This window comes from Rana temporaria, chromosome 12 (assembly GCF_905171775.1).
Source record: "Rana temporaria chromosome 12, aRanTem1.1, whole genome shotgun sequence".
In the NCBI taxonomy this organism is placed as follows: domain Eukaryota; kingdom Metazoa; phylum Chordata; class Amphibia; order Anura; family Ranidae; genus Rana; species Rana temporaria.
In genome coordinates, this window is record NC_053500.1 from 40917686 (window position 1) to 40931542 (window position 13857).

Here is a 13857-nt window from a genome sequence, read left to right on the forward strand (position 1 = left end):
GCGATCCGGGAATTTTTCTCCCATTACGCTAGCGAAGATACAGAAGGCCTGCAGCCAATTAAAAAAGGACCTGGCTACCGGCCTCCTTCTATCATCCTCTGACCTATCATCCACCCTTCTGTCTGTGCGCAAAAATTCTTTGGCAGAGGGAAGTAGAGACAGCATGTCAATGAATTCCCCCCTCCAAATTTTTTCTTTTAGAGATGTAGTTAAATGAAAACCCAGGGGTGATAGTGCACAGGGCATTACCTCCCGGACAGATGTTTCAGGGACAGGATGATTAAATAATTCTGTTGTAGGATAAGTGTTAGTAAGAACAGGTGTATGCATAACTGTAGCAGGCATATTAACATTAGACCACACTTTAACAGGAGAATTATTCACAGGTAAAGCAGGTACAGAGGGTACAGCAGGTGAGTTTTGCTGGGACACCACTGCCTCAGCAATTTTAGACAAAGAAGAAAGGAGAGAATCCAGCAGAGGGACAGAACCATTGTAAGCAGCCTGAGGCAACATTACTGGTAGAGCAGGGGTTAATTTACCTTGCAGAGCCTCCGGTGCGATCTGGCCTCCGTCCTGTAGGTGGCGCCCTGGCGGCTGGTGTGTGCTGCTGGTTGGTATAGGAGCTGGGCCAGGAGCTGAAGGCACGGCTGTGCGCCGCCCACGGCTCCCTTTTCCACCAGGTCTGCATGGGGAGGAGGAGGGGGCCCGCTTGCCTCGGCCAGACCTCCTCACTGTAGGGGTGGCGACTGCATTCTCCTGCTGGCGTCGGGACTCCTCTTCTTCAGGCGTTGCGGCTACAGCCCGCTCCGCCGCACAGCTGCGTCTGGGTCTCGAGGTGGGAGGGCTGGCATCATGGCGCTGTTCCTCCTCGGTTGCCGCGTGTGTCGCCGACGGTCCTTCTCCCACATCTGCGGTCCGTTCTTCAGCCGAATCTTCCATGGCCAGGCAGCGGCGGATCCAGTCTTCCCCTCCGGTGCTTTCTGCTCTCACAAGGAGTTCCCTCAGGAGTGAGTTCATGGCGGGCCCGCAGGATCAAAGTCCAGTACCCAGCCAACAGCCCTGAGTGGACACAGCTGCAGCCTTAAATAGGGTCCATCCGGAATCCAGAACCTTCCAGCGGTCACCTGCTCTACCTGGACCAGTCAGAGCCCACTTATCCAGGTACCTGTAAATTACTAGAAGCAGGAGAAATTGCACAGGTGTTTTATAGCAACAATCAGGTGTTTTACTATACTGACCATATAATTTTGCCAGTAGAAGCCAGGCCTGAAAAGGGGAGGGGGAGGGGTGGCCGCAGGACCCATGTGCATGGGCCCAAATGAATTGTGCCCTTTAATGCCAGACTGTAGCTCGCGCTACTATGCCGAATTTTATGCTAGAGGGAAAAATGTTTTATTTTTTTTTATCAATAGGGTGAACCCCCGCTTTAAGGTGATCAAAAAAATCCTATAAGATGTTCCGGGAATATTTCACAAACAATATATCCAAAACAAATAAGCCAATTACATTTTGAAAAAAGTACATTTAAGCCCCTAATAATTTCCCAAATCCATGGTCATGTTATGCTCTGGACTGCAGAGTGGAAAGACTCTTCTTTGGGTATCCACGCTGTTACCTATATAATACGGACACTTGATTGTCCCCTTGATTGTCTAGTGGCAGAGTCCCCTCAGGTTCTAGAAGACTGCAGTAGCATACTGGTGTCAGGGAAAGAGGCAGCAGCAAAACTGCTAATTGTAACAGCATGTGATAACTGCTAAATGTGATAACAGCATGTTAAAAATGCTTTAGAAGCAAAAAATTGTAGACTGGGGGGTGTAGGGTGGTGGTAGAGTTTTCTAAAACACCAATGACATAGCGTTATTGGCATCGTCCTAAAGTCTCTTTCTTAAACTTGGCAGCACCCTCACTACTAACGTTCAACATCAGGCCCTAGGTATGACACTCATTGGTCTTTTTAAATATGTTTTTACAACACAGGTCTTGGAACATGACCTATTTAAAATCCATGTACCTGGACTCAAGAGCAAAGAAGCTTTATTAGAAGCAAGGATTACATTTAACACAGAAACCCACACTAAACATTCCCAACCTATCCAGTGTTTTTAGGGACCTATGTATACAACTAAGAACAAAGTGATGACAGCTGTCAGCATTGATTTTACCTTTACTGAAATATCAGAAACATAGGGCTTTTGCTCAAAAAACACAAATTCAAACCTAACTGTCATTAAAGGAGTTGTAAAGGAAAAAAAATGTTTTTGCTGAAATGACTGTTTACAGGGTATAGAGACATAATAGTTAACTGATTACTTTTAAATGATTAAAAATAGATAAAGATCATTCATATAATGTACCTGCAGTTTCTAGTTTCGTTTTTGCATGTTGTTTCCTGCTTCTGTGATGTACAGAGCCACAGAGCCAATACAGGGCAGTGATGGTGTGTAAAACAAAACTGACTGGTGCTGAGGGGTTTTAGACACACAGTAATCACACCTCCTTGATTAGTGACCACAGAGAGAAAGCTCCCAGTACTGTGGTTATCTGGAAACAGACAACCAGGAAGTGTGGAGATCAGAGAAGAATTACAGCAACTTGAGAGCAAAAACGAACAATGAGGACATGAAAACAGCACTGCATTAAGGTAAAGGAAGCTATTAAGATAAAAAAAAATTCCTTTACAAACCCTTTAACCCTTGCTTGACTTTCATGCCAAGTACAGTTAGAAGAAAAAGAAACGTGGCTAAAAAGGGAAATGTTAGTTAAGGTGATCAAAAAAATCCTGAAAGATTTTCTGGGAATATTTCACATACAGTATATCCAAAGCAAAGGGCTCTTCTTTGGGTGTCCATGTTGTTACCTGTATGAAGGGAACACTTCCGATTGACTGTCCAGTGGCCGAGTCCCCTCAGGCTATAGAAGACTGCAGTAGCATACATAATAGTATCCAATAAACAGTTTGATTTTCATGTGGTTTTTAAATGGTCCACCCAACTAAAGTATAAATTTAGATGAACATTACAGCTGAAATTATTAGTAATTTGAAGAAACTCCAAAAAATGTTCATGTTTCAGATTAGGTAATAAAAAAAATACAAACAGCGCAAGAACTAAACCCTAATCAAAGCAGCTGAACACTGAAGGTCAATAAAATCCTAAAGTAGAGTAAATGTAAAAAGCAATGCAGCGCTAAAGCAAATAAATTACAATAAAAAATAATATATAATATAGCATCAATAGACATTGTTCGGGTAGTACCTGACACTTTACCACTGTAGTTATATATTTCAGACAAGCTTGATCAAAGTGAAAATAAATCTGATGCTTTGTGTCCAGCTTTATACCAACTACATACTGTGATTAAACGTTTCATTAGTTTATCATTGCAATATTGCATTTTTTTGTGTTTTATTTGAGGTGTGTTCAGCCAAGTCAGTTGACTTTTCCTTTATTGTTATTTCTCTAGGGTGGAGTGAGCAAAAGTTTCTAATGAGCTGGACAGCAATAAATTAATTATTTTGAAGTATTTTTACAATTGTCTAAAGTTTTCCAAGCAGATTACCAAATGTTTAATAATAAATCCTAATGCCAATCATGTAAAGCAGTGGATAGATGAGCAGTCTTGTATACTTGTAAACATTAATATGAGCAATTAATGTTTTGTGGCACTCCCAGTCTTCAATATATAAGGGAGCAGAATGAATGGAGAACATATTGTGAAGGACATCCATTTAGAAACACATACTTGTAGGTCTTCTGTACCACTCACATTCTTCATCATGAGTTACGGTGGTCACTCCTCTGCTGGATCACACCATGGAAGCTGCCATGTTGGAAGTTATCTGTCAAAGATCCCAAGCCACACATATGGTGTTCCTCATGGGGGATCTTCAATTAGCCATCATGGAGGATCCCACTCTTCTCACCACCATGGTGGATCTCATGCTTCTTATCACGGAGCATCCCACGCTTCTCATCACCATGGGGGTTCTCATGCTTCTCATCATGGAGGATCCCATAATTTACATCATGGAGGTTCCCATATTTCTCATCACCACGGGGGTTCTCATGCTTCTCATCATGGAGGATGCCATAATTTACATCATGGAGGTTCCCATACTTCCCATCATGGAGGCTCCCACAGATTCCATTCTACAGGTTCTCATAGTTCTCATCATAGAGGATCCCATGCCACCCACCATGGAAGTTTCCATAAAGTCCATCATAGTAATCACTATAGAGCCCCCAGTGTACATGGAGGATCAGGAGGCAAAGGAATCTCCATATCCAAGCACATTCATGGAGGTGCTCACAGCAGCAGCCATAAAAGTCATCATGGTTTGTTCAATGTCAACGGGAAGGAAACCATGCATCATTTAAATGATCGCTTGGCCTCCTACCTGGACAAAGTCGGCTCCCTAGAGCAACAGAACGCCCAGCTTGAAAGGAATATCCGGGAGTGGTATGAGAGGAATCAGCCCAGCACTTTACCTGACTACAGCTGCTTCTTCAGAATCATTCAAGAGCTTCAAGGCCAGGTAAATAAACTACCTTGTCTACATATGTGCTATAATAATTAGGAAATTATTTTGACTCTAAATCTACACAAATATTGCAGTGATTAAATATTGATATTTTTCAAACTCACCCTGACAACTATATATTTAACCACTTAACCCCCGGACCATATTGCTGGTCAAAGACCAGAGCACTTTTTGCGATTCGGCACTGCATCGTTTTAACTGACAATTGCGCGGCCGTGCAACGTGGCTCCCAAACAAAATTGGCGTCCTTTTTTCCCCACAAATAGAGCTTTCTTTTGGTGGTATTTGATCACCTCTGCGGTTTTTAGTTTTTGCGCTATAAACAAAATAGAGCGACAATTTAAAAAAAAATGAATATTTTTTACTTTTTACCATAATAAATATCCCCCAAAAATATATAAAAAATATATATTTTTCCTCAGTTTAGGCAGATAAGTATTCTTCTACATATTTTTCGTACAAAAAAATTGCAATAAGCGTTTATTGATTGGTTTGCGCAAAAGTTATAGCGTTTACAAAATAGGGGGTAGTTTTATGGCATTTTTATTAATATTTTTTGGTTTACTAGTAATGGCGGCGATCAGCGATTTTTTTTTGGTACTGCGACATTATGGCGGACACTTTGGACACTTTTGACACATTTTTGGGACCATTGGCATTTTTATAGCGATCAGTGCTATAAAAATGCATTGATTACTATAAAAATGCCACTGGCAGGGAAGGGGTTAACACTAGGGGGCGGGGAAGGGGTTAAGTATGTTCCCTGGGTGTGTTCTAACTGTAGGGGGGGTGGACTCACTAGGGGAAATGACTGATCGCTGTTTATACATTGTATGAACAGACGGTCAGGCATATCTCCCCTGACAGGGCCGGGAGCTGTGTGTTTACACACACAGCTCCCGATCCTCGCTCTGTAACGAACTGGACTTACAGCAGGAGGAACTTTCTAACCAATGTCAATAATTCAGCAGGGCACAGCCCGTCTTTCTTAAGACTTGGCTGGTCTACACAATCTCAGACTGTAGCAGGGACACAGGCAAGGAGGGAGAATAGCAGGATCAACCATGTTTTTTTTTTTTTTACAGTATACAGAAATCAAATCCCATAGTGACTGAACATAACATGAACAGCATGTAATACAGCATGTACTGATAGTTTTTATTGATGTGGGTTTGACGACACTTTAATTAGAAGGTTATTCCAGATAGTGCTGGTTATATTAGTGTTTGGTAAGTACTGGAGAGTTAAACCATCTGATAATTTGTAATATCTCTCAGAGGCCCTATTGGTGAAATACCTTCACTTGAGTTCCTTGAGTTCCTGAGTCTGCACACCTCCAGTGGCCACTGTGATGGTTCTCTGCTCTTCCTGCTGGAACACACAAATGTGGGCAGAAACCCCTAAAAACAGAACAGAAATCCTAGGTTACATAGAAAACAATTGTGCCCCATTCACACCACAATGCTGGGGTTATGTGTGTAACAGAAAAATGCAAACACACTGGATGGCTCTGGAGGATACTGCAGCACAGGGCTGTGCAGAGACCTGAATGGAGTGTACACTTTGTACACTTTCAATAAAGTAAAAAAAAAGGTAAACAATGCCTTGCGTTGTAAAACTCATGGCACACCATGGTTCATCACCATTGCCACACCACAGATATCAGCTGAATGCTAAAGGGAATGTTTTAGCACGTGGCTAGTGTAAATGTACACTTAAGTCATATTACAGTGCAAGTCATAATAGATATGCAGTAAGCTACCTTAATTGATACAGAGCAAAGCTTAGTTTAATACACTCTATGAATTGATCCTTTGCAATACATATATAACACCTATAATTTCCAGATTTCCTCAACTTCTGTGGAAAATGCCAGAATTGTATTACAAATAGACAACGCTCGTCTAGCAGCAGATGACTTCAGAAACAAGTAGGTCTTTGTATATTTCATGTCTTTAAACATTATTATCAATATCAGCATTCATTGCTTTGTCTTCCTTTTGTCACTAGGTATGAAATGGAACGCCAACTGGCAAGCAGTGTTGAGGCTGATGTGAATGGACTTCGAATACTCCTGGAAGAACTTAACAGGGAAATATGTCAGCTACAGGCACAAGTAGAAAACCTTCAGGAGGAACTGCAGCTAATGAAGAGGAATCATGGGGAGGTGGGAAACCTGTTACCCCTTTTTCAAGATAAATCAGACATTTATTTTAAGAAAAATAAATAATGTGTTGTTACAGAGCAGGTGCAAATGTTGTTGAAATCACTTTAACTTTTGCCATCCTGGGCCATCTGTGGAAAATTGGCAACTTTTAATACCTTTTTAAATTTTTTGATATTATTTTATTTTTCGATGAACTTAAAGTGTTACTAAACCCAGGACCCTGCATTCACTATATCTGGTCTCCCACAGTACACAGAACATGGAAATGTAATTATTTTAGTAAATATAAACTGTTAAATACCCTATCTCATCAGCAGTCAGAGCAGCCTTGTGACTTATATCAGTATCCAGCTGAGCACTGGTTAAATCTGGTAGAAGGAATTTTCTGACTGTCCTATAAAACTGCAAGACTCCTGACCCTCTGTCTGTTTAGTGCTGATTGGCCCTGTGCTGATTACATGCACTCTACCAAGAAAAAGAAAACTCTCTACCAATACACACCAAACTGAGCATGTGCAGCCTGACTCCATAGGCTCTATGTTATCAGAAAATCAGGGGACAGTGGAAGGAGAGGAGGATCAGAGAAGCCAGGATCAAACAGCCTTTTTACGCAATGTAGAAGATTAAATCCTTAGGTTCCACAGAGTATAGTACTAGTGAGTATAACAAGCATGCTTTAATGCATATACAGACTGATTTTACTGTTGTGGGTTTAGTAACACTTTAAATGGTCTCAGAAATGTCTCAAACTATTCTCAAATGCATCTAAAAGCCCACTACATTTGCACATTGACAGAAGCCAGAGAGCCGAGTCAACACAGATGTTAAAATACACAATATGGAGATCTGCAGAAATGCACCCATCACACAACTAGTTTCTAACATTTTTACTTACAGGAAGTCAACGCTTTGCAAGCTCAGTTGGGTGCCAGGGTCAATGTGGAAATGGATGCTGCTCCATCGACTGATCTGAATAGAACCTTGTTTGAGATCAGAGAGCAGTATGAGAATCTAATGGAGCGGAATCTTAGAGAGGTGGAAACTATTTTCCGACAACGGGTAAGTCTTTTTGTAGACTAAAAAAAGCTTGTTGAAAGTGTTAGAAAAATAGTGGGATAGCAATCTATTACATTTTGATCATTAGGCCCTATTACTTCATTGTTATCTTCCAATAAACAATAAATATTGATGTTTAGCTTTAATGTTCGGTTGTACTGTGCCATCCCAATCTTCCCATTACACTGAAGATCAGGACCACTGCTCTCATACAGAGATCTTCAGAGGTCCGCCACACCCCTTGCACATTCACAACTACTCTGGCCAAGCGGCCACGCTCATGCTTCCTGTTTAGGGATATGAGTGTTTATTGAGGCACTGGTGCAATTGGGCTTCAAGGCTGTTGCCTATGTACACAAAGGAAAAAAAATGCAGTGGCATAACTTAAAATATATAAAAACTAAAATAAACGTGCAAATCAACTTAAGCCTAGCTACTGACTATTAAAAATGAGTGACATGTTTTTTCACAGAAGATCAGAAATAAACCTCCTTTGACTTTATATATAAAATTAGCCTCCATTTATAAAGGGGTACATGACTCTAACAAACTTTCTATTTATATACTGTAGACTGAGGAACTGAATCGTGAAGTTGCTTCTGGTTCTGAACAACTCCAGTCTGTACAAACTGAAGTCATTGACTTGAGACGTACCATCCAAACCTTGGAGATCGAACTGCAAAGCCAGCTCAGCTTGGTAAGCGTTATTGCCAGCCAATAAATAATAATAATTAATAAAGATTAATAAAGATTGTGTCAATGACCAGTTGCTGGTCATTTAAGTCTGTGAGCATCTTCAGTTCATTCTGCAAAGACTAAGGCCGCGTACACACGGTTGGTCCATCCGATTAGAACGGTCTGAAGTTCAATGCTTCCAAGCATGCGTCGACTTAATTCTGAGCATGCGCGGGTTTTGATGTACTAACCGTTGGTTTTGACCGATCGGTTAGGCGTCCATCGGTTCAATTTTAAAGCAAGTTCTAAATTTTTCGACCGAAGGATAACGGACCGATGGGGCCCACACACGGTCGGTTTGGCCCGATGAAACTGAACTTCAGTCCGTTTTCATCGGTTTTGTCCTAAGTGTGTACAGGGCCTAACAGTATGTACTGTAATTACCTGTTTTTTTTTTGTATAAAATCTTTCTCTATTTTTTCCCAGAAATCAGCTCTAGAAAACACCTTGGCAGAGACAGAAGCCACATTTGGGGCTCAACTTGTCCAATTACAATGTTTGATCAACAATGTAGAGTCCCAGCTGGCCCAGATCCGATCTGACCTGGAACGTCAGAATCAGGAATACACGATCCTAATGGACCAAAAGACTCACCTGGAGATGGAGATCGCCACCTATAAGCGCCTATTGGAGGGTCATGATATCCAGTATGTATTTTACACAATACAAGTAACTGAACTAATATTCCTTAAAACATGCAGTCCTTGATTTATAGCAACACCTATTCACACTGAATATTTTAAGTGGAAAGAAATAATTGTTATATTTAATATAATTGTTATATCATTTATTTGCTATAATATTTAATGAGCTACTAAATAGAGCAATACAATTTGGAGAACAGCTTAATTAGAAAACCAGACAGTTCATAAAATGTTTCCATTTTGTTTATCAATATATTATTTAAACCAAGCCATACAGAATAGTCTGAATACCAAATATTTCTTTATTTTTCTTTACTGTGTGTTTTAAATTTCAGCACTTCAAGTCAAAGTTTTCTAGGAGACAGCCATGGTATGTAAACATATACAGTATTGTCTTAAAGTGATTGTAAACCTATATTTTTGTAAATGACAAATATGTCATACTTACCTGCTATGTGCAATGGTTTTGCACAAAGCAGGCCTGATCCACCTTTTCTGCCTGCTCTCCTGGCTCTTCCCTCGCAGAGTTCCCCCCAAAGCAGCTTGCTATGGGGGCACTCATGGGGGCTTGCTCCCAAGCCGGCTCTGTGTGTCCATAGACACACACAGTGTGGCTTGGCCCAACCCCCAATCCCTCCTCACAGACTGTGATTGACAGCAGCAGGAGCCAGTGGCTCCTGCTGCTGTCTCTGAATCTATAAAGAGGGAAAGAGCAGAGTGAGCCACTGCTCTTGTGCACAAGGTTAGATCGAGGTCAGGCTCAGCTAAGTATAAAGCGGGGGTTCACCAAAAAAAATTTTTTTAACATTACATTCAGCCGAGTTGTGAGAATGATATTAGGCTGTTTTTTTTTTAAATCCTTGCCGTACATACCGTTTTATCTATATTTTCACCGCGGCTTCCAGGTATGTAATCTGCGGGACTGGGCGTTCCTAATTGATTGACATGCTTCCGACCGGCGCATACAGCGCGTCACGAGTTGCTGAAAGAAGCCGGACTGCGAATCGGCTCTATACGGCGCCTGCGCACCGATGTTCGGCTTCTCTCGGCAACTCGTGACGCGCTGTATGCGCCGGTCGGAAGCATGTCAATCAATTAGGAACGCTCAGTCCCGCAGATTACATACCCGGAAGCCGCAGTGAAAATATAGATAAAACGGTATGTACGGCAAGGATTTAAAAAAAAACTGTCTAATGTCATTCTCACAACTCGGCTGAATGTAACGTGAACCCCTGCTTTAAGGATGGCTTGGGGCTGCACAGAGAAGGATTTTTACCTTAATGCAGAGAATGCCTTAAGGTGAAAAAACCCTTTAGGCTTTAGAACCACGTTAAAAAGCAGGGTACAAGCTGGTAGAAATATGTGTAGAATGTAAAATATGGGAAACATTTTAACTAGTACCTGGACATTTGTGGCATTTAGACACCATCCCATAGGGTTTGGACCTCATTGCAGATCCTTTAAAAGGCCACTCAATCCCATGACCCAGGGCTAGGCACCAGGATGGGGTAGGCCACACTATTCCATCCTCCCTTCCTCTGTATCTCACCCCAACCAACAACCATTGTCCTCCTATGCCCCTCTTTGTTCTTCCTATCATGCCTACCTCCCTTATCTGCTTTTGTCCCCTAACATCCCTATTAACAAACTCTGACACAGACCTTCTTGAGAGATTGAAAAAGAGTTATTTATCAATACTAACTAATTTGCTGCACATGTGCTGTATTCGGCCTACGGTAGCTTGTCCTAGTTGGCATTACTATCCATTATTCTTCTGGAATTCCAACAAAACAAAAAAAAAATCTTGCCCTACTCCTCATGTATATATTTATATGCCTTGGTCTGCTACCATTTTCTCTCCCATATTTTCTGTACCTTTGAGACCCCTGTTTTGATGGTCCCCCGTAAGATGTTGTGTTTTTCAGTTATTACCAAATCTCTTAGACCAGTGGTCATCAACCCTGTCCTCAGGGCCCACTAACAGGCCAGGTTTGCAAGATAACTGAAATACATGACAGGTGATATCATTTGCTGCTCAGTGATTGCAGTATTCTAGTCTGCATCTCCCCAAGGTAATACATAAAACCTGGCCTGTTAGTGGGCCCTGAGGACAGGGTTGATGACCACTGTCTTAGACTATTGGTCTATACTGACTTTTGTCAGATTATACAAAAACTATTACTATCACGTTTGTCTCCTGCAAATGTATCGTTATTTTGGCCACTTGGCCTGCATCTTCTGTATAACTGGCGATCCTTGTTTTGTATTGTATTACGAAAACTTTTCAATAAAGTTACTGTTTATTAAAAGACCACCCCATCTATATGATATCCATCTTAATGGCATTCATTTACTGAAACCAATATCAATCCCTTTAATCGGTATTCATACTCTATAAACATTTTAGCCAAATATATTTCCAAAATGCTATCTGAAATTCACGTTGCATAGATCACTATCAAGCCAGCTATTTTCCAGGCCCTTTTTGCTAATGAGTTCCATGGCAGTCACATTCACTCTGCTGTGAATTTTGATATGCCCGTTTTATATATGGGACAAACAGCATTCAAAGTGACAATATTATGAATGATTAGACAGCAACCTGCTTCCCTTCCTACCATGTGCCAATGGCAGGCTTTGGTCCAGAAAATTTGGAAAAGTCTCACACAGGTACTTATTTTAGCTGTAGACAGTTTCTAAAAAAAGTTGTGTGCATTCATTATACTACAAAATAAAGGAATAATTAAATTTTCAAATGCATAGTTAAATGTTTGTCCAAGGCAACCTTTCTCAACTTTTTTACTAAATAAATACATTTCAGATCTTGGGGTACCCCTGCTAAAATCAATATATCTACAACTCATGGTACATAAGCAGCTTTCTCAACTTTCTCGACTAATTATGTAACAATAACAATGATAATTGGAATATGGTAGATTGATATGAGAAACATAGACAATTTGAATTCCTTTATAATGTGACATAGATTTTTAATAATTTGAACTATTGTATCTTCTACTTTCAGGATCTCACCACACAGTGAAAGTTCACCATGTGGCTAGCCCCTCTCATCATCAACATCATCAAAGTCATCATCAGCATCATAATCACCATAATGTTTGCTAATGTGTTTCTGACTCTTCTGGAGAACCCTGTGGATTATCCTATCTCTAGAAAGTCTTTTGGTGTCTTCCTCTGTTTTCTTCTTATGTGGCCTTCAGTATCTGCTTTACCTAGGCAAAACTTGGCATGAGACATGAACTAGATCCACCAGGATACAAAGTAGATACAACTGAAATTATGCAAGGTTTAGGATTAGTTAGATACAGTATCTGTTCATCTTTAGAGGTTGGTGGTAAACTATTCAAGATTACCTAAATTGTAAGTTAATGATGTTAAGCTACGTGTTACAAAAAGTATGGAGTTCAGGTCTTTGAACACTTTTAAAGATCCCAAATGAAAGAAGATATTTTTGTGTACCCAACATTATTTAGAGGTTTACATTATGCTAGAGCATAAGATATGACTTTTTCATTCACTTTTTTCTTGGAGCACTTTCAATACTTTTAGGGCCCAGGCCCATTCATCACAATAATGTGCAGATGTTGTGCCAACATGTAGTGCAATGTGCTGCAATGCTATTTATTGTGCAACGGCATTGAATGCCATCCAAATGCACAAACCGAATGCTACTATGCTATAGTATGATGCAGTACACCACATGGTACAATAGGGGTTACGTTTTAGTGCTTTGGAGAATCAATAGAGTGCCTGGGACCTATTCAGAACAAATTACCTGTAGTAATGGAGTTTACCACAATGCCCTAAAAGTAAGTTTTGGTGAATGTGCTCCTGTAACACTTTCAAGCGTAAAAAGGCCCCTATGGTACATATAGTTGCAATGCAGTTTGCTTCACTCAGAAGAAGTGTGTTGTTCCATTATACGTAATTTTGAATTACAATGATCATATGCAAAATGAGTTAGAATATGAACCAGTCTGATCAGTATAGAATATAATATGAATTTTTGCTAAATTCTCCTTCGCAATGTAGTTTCCTATTAAAAAGACCAAAAAAAAGGATGTGCCTATAGTATGTGAATGCACATATAAAACACGTGCTTAATTCAAGTGGAACTCTAGTTTTCTGTTGTAACTTTTTTTTATTTTTTATTTTTAACATAATCCTGTGCAGATTAAATTTATTATAAAGAATCGGTTTCATAATAATATATTTTAAAATATGAATAAAATATGCATATTATATTGTGGTGGACAAACTAAGCCCTAGATTCTGGTTATTTTGAATGTTTTAGGATTATTGTGACTATATATATATTCTGGTGTACTACTGCAGCAATCTGGTGGATTTTGATCATCATTCTCTTGTCCTTGTCACCTACTAATTTTTCAATAAAACAAATCCTATCTTGTTCATGCAATTAGCTGTGTGTGTGGTATTAATGATGCACATGTTTTTTCCATATTGAAAAAAAAGTCTTTCATATAGTTGCCCCCACAAGGCACACTTGGACCAGTGCCCAGGGAAGTAAGATTGCAAGGGGCAGCTGGTGAGTCCTCTCCTCCTCTTGTCTACTACATCCCGTAGCCCATTGAAATCCAGACCCTGGATGGAGGTCCCTGATCACCACACAGAGGCACACTCTCCTCCCCCCTCCCTCATGCCTACTCTGCAGATTCAGTCAGCCA

The 13857-nt window shown here is 40.4% G+C and overlaps 1 protein-coding gene across 1 annotated transcript; it reads left to right on the forward strand.

The window, feature by feature from the left end:
- Positions 1-3728: 3728 nt before the first annotated feature.
- On the forward strand, positions 3729-13589 carry LOC120918408 (keratin, type I cytoskeletal 19-like). Its single transcript, XM_040329953.1, has 8 exons — positions 3729-4540; positions 6394-6476; positions 6557-6713; positions 7611-7772; positions 8341-8466; positions 8931-9151; positions 9484-9518; positions 12174-13589. The coding sequence occupies exons 1-8, from the start codon at positions 3782-3784 to the stop codon at positions 12272-12274; spliced, it is 1644 nt and encodes a 547-aa protein (XP_040185887.1). The 5' UTR covers positions 3729-3781; the 3' UTR covers positions 12275-13589.
- Positions 13590-13857: the final 268 nt, after the last annotated feature.

Excerpts from the sequence above, each read along its gene's own strand:
- LOC120918408 (XM_040329953.1), top strand. The coding sequence starts at position 3,782 with ATGAGTTACGGTGGTCACTCCTCTGCTGGATCACACCATGGAAGCTGC. Across the intron at positions 6,714-7,610 it reads TGAAGAGGAATCATGGGGAG|GAAGTCAACGCTTTGCAAGC; the intron begins GTGGGAAACCTG and ends TTTTACTTACAG. Across the intron at positions 7,773-8,340 it reads AAACTATTTTCCGACAACGG|ACTGAGGAACTGAATCGTGA; the intron begins GTAAGTCTTTTT and ends TATATACTGTAG.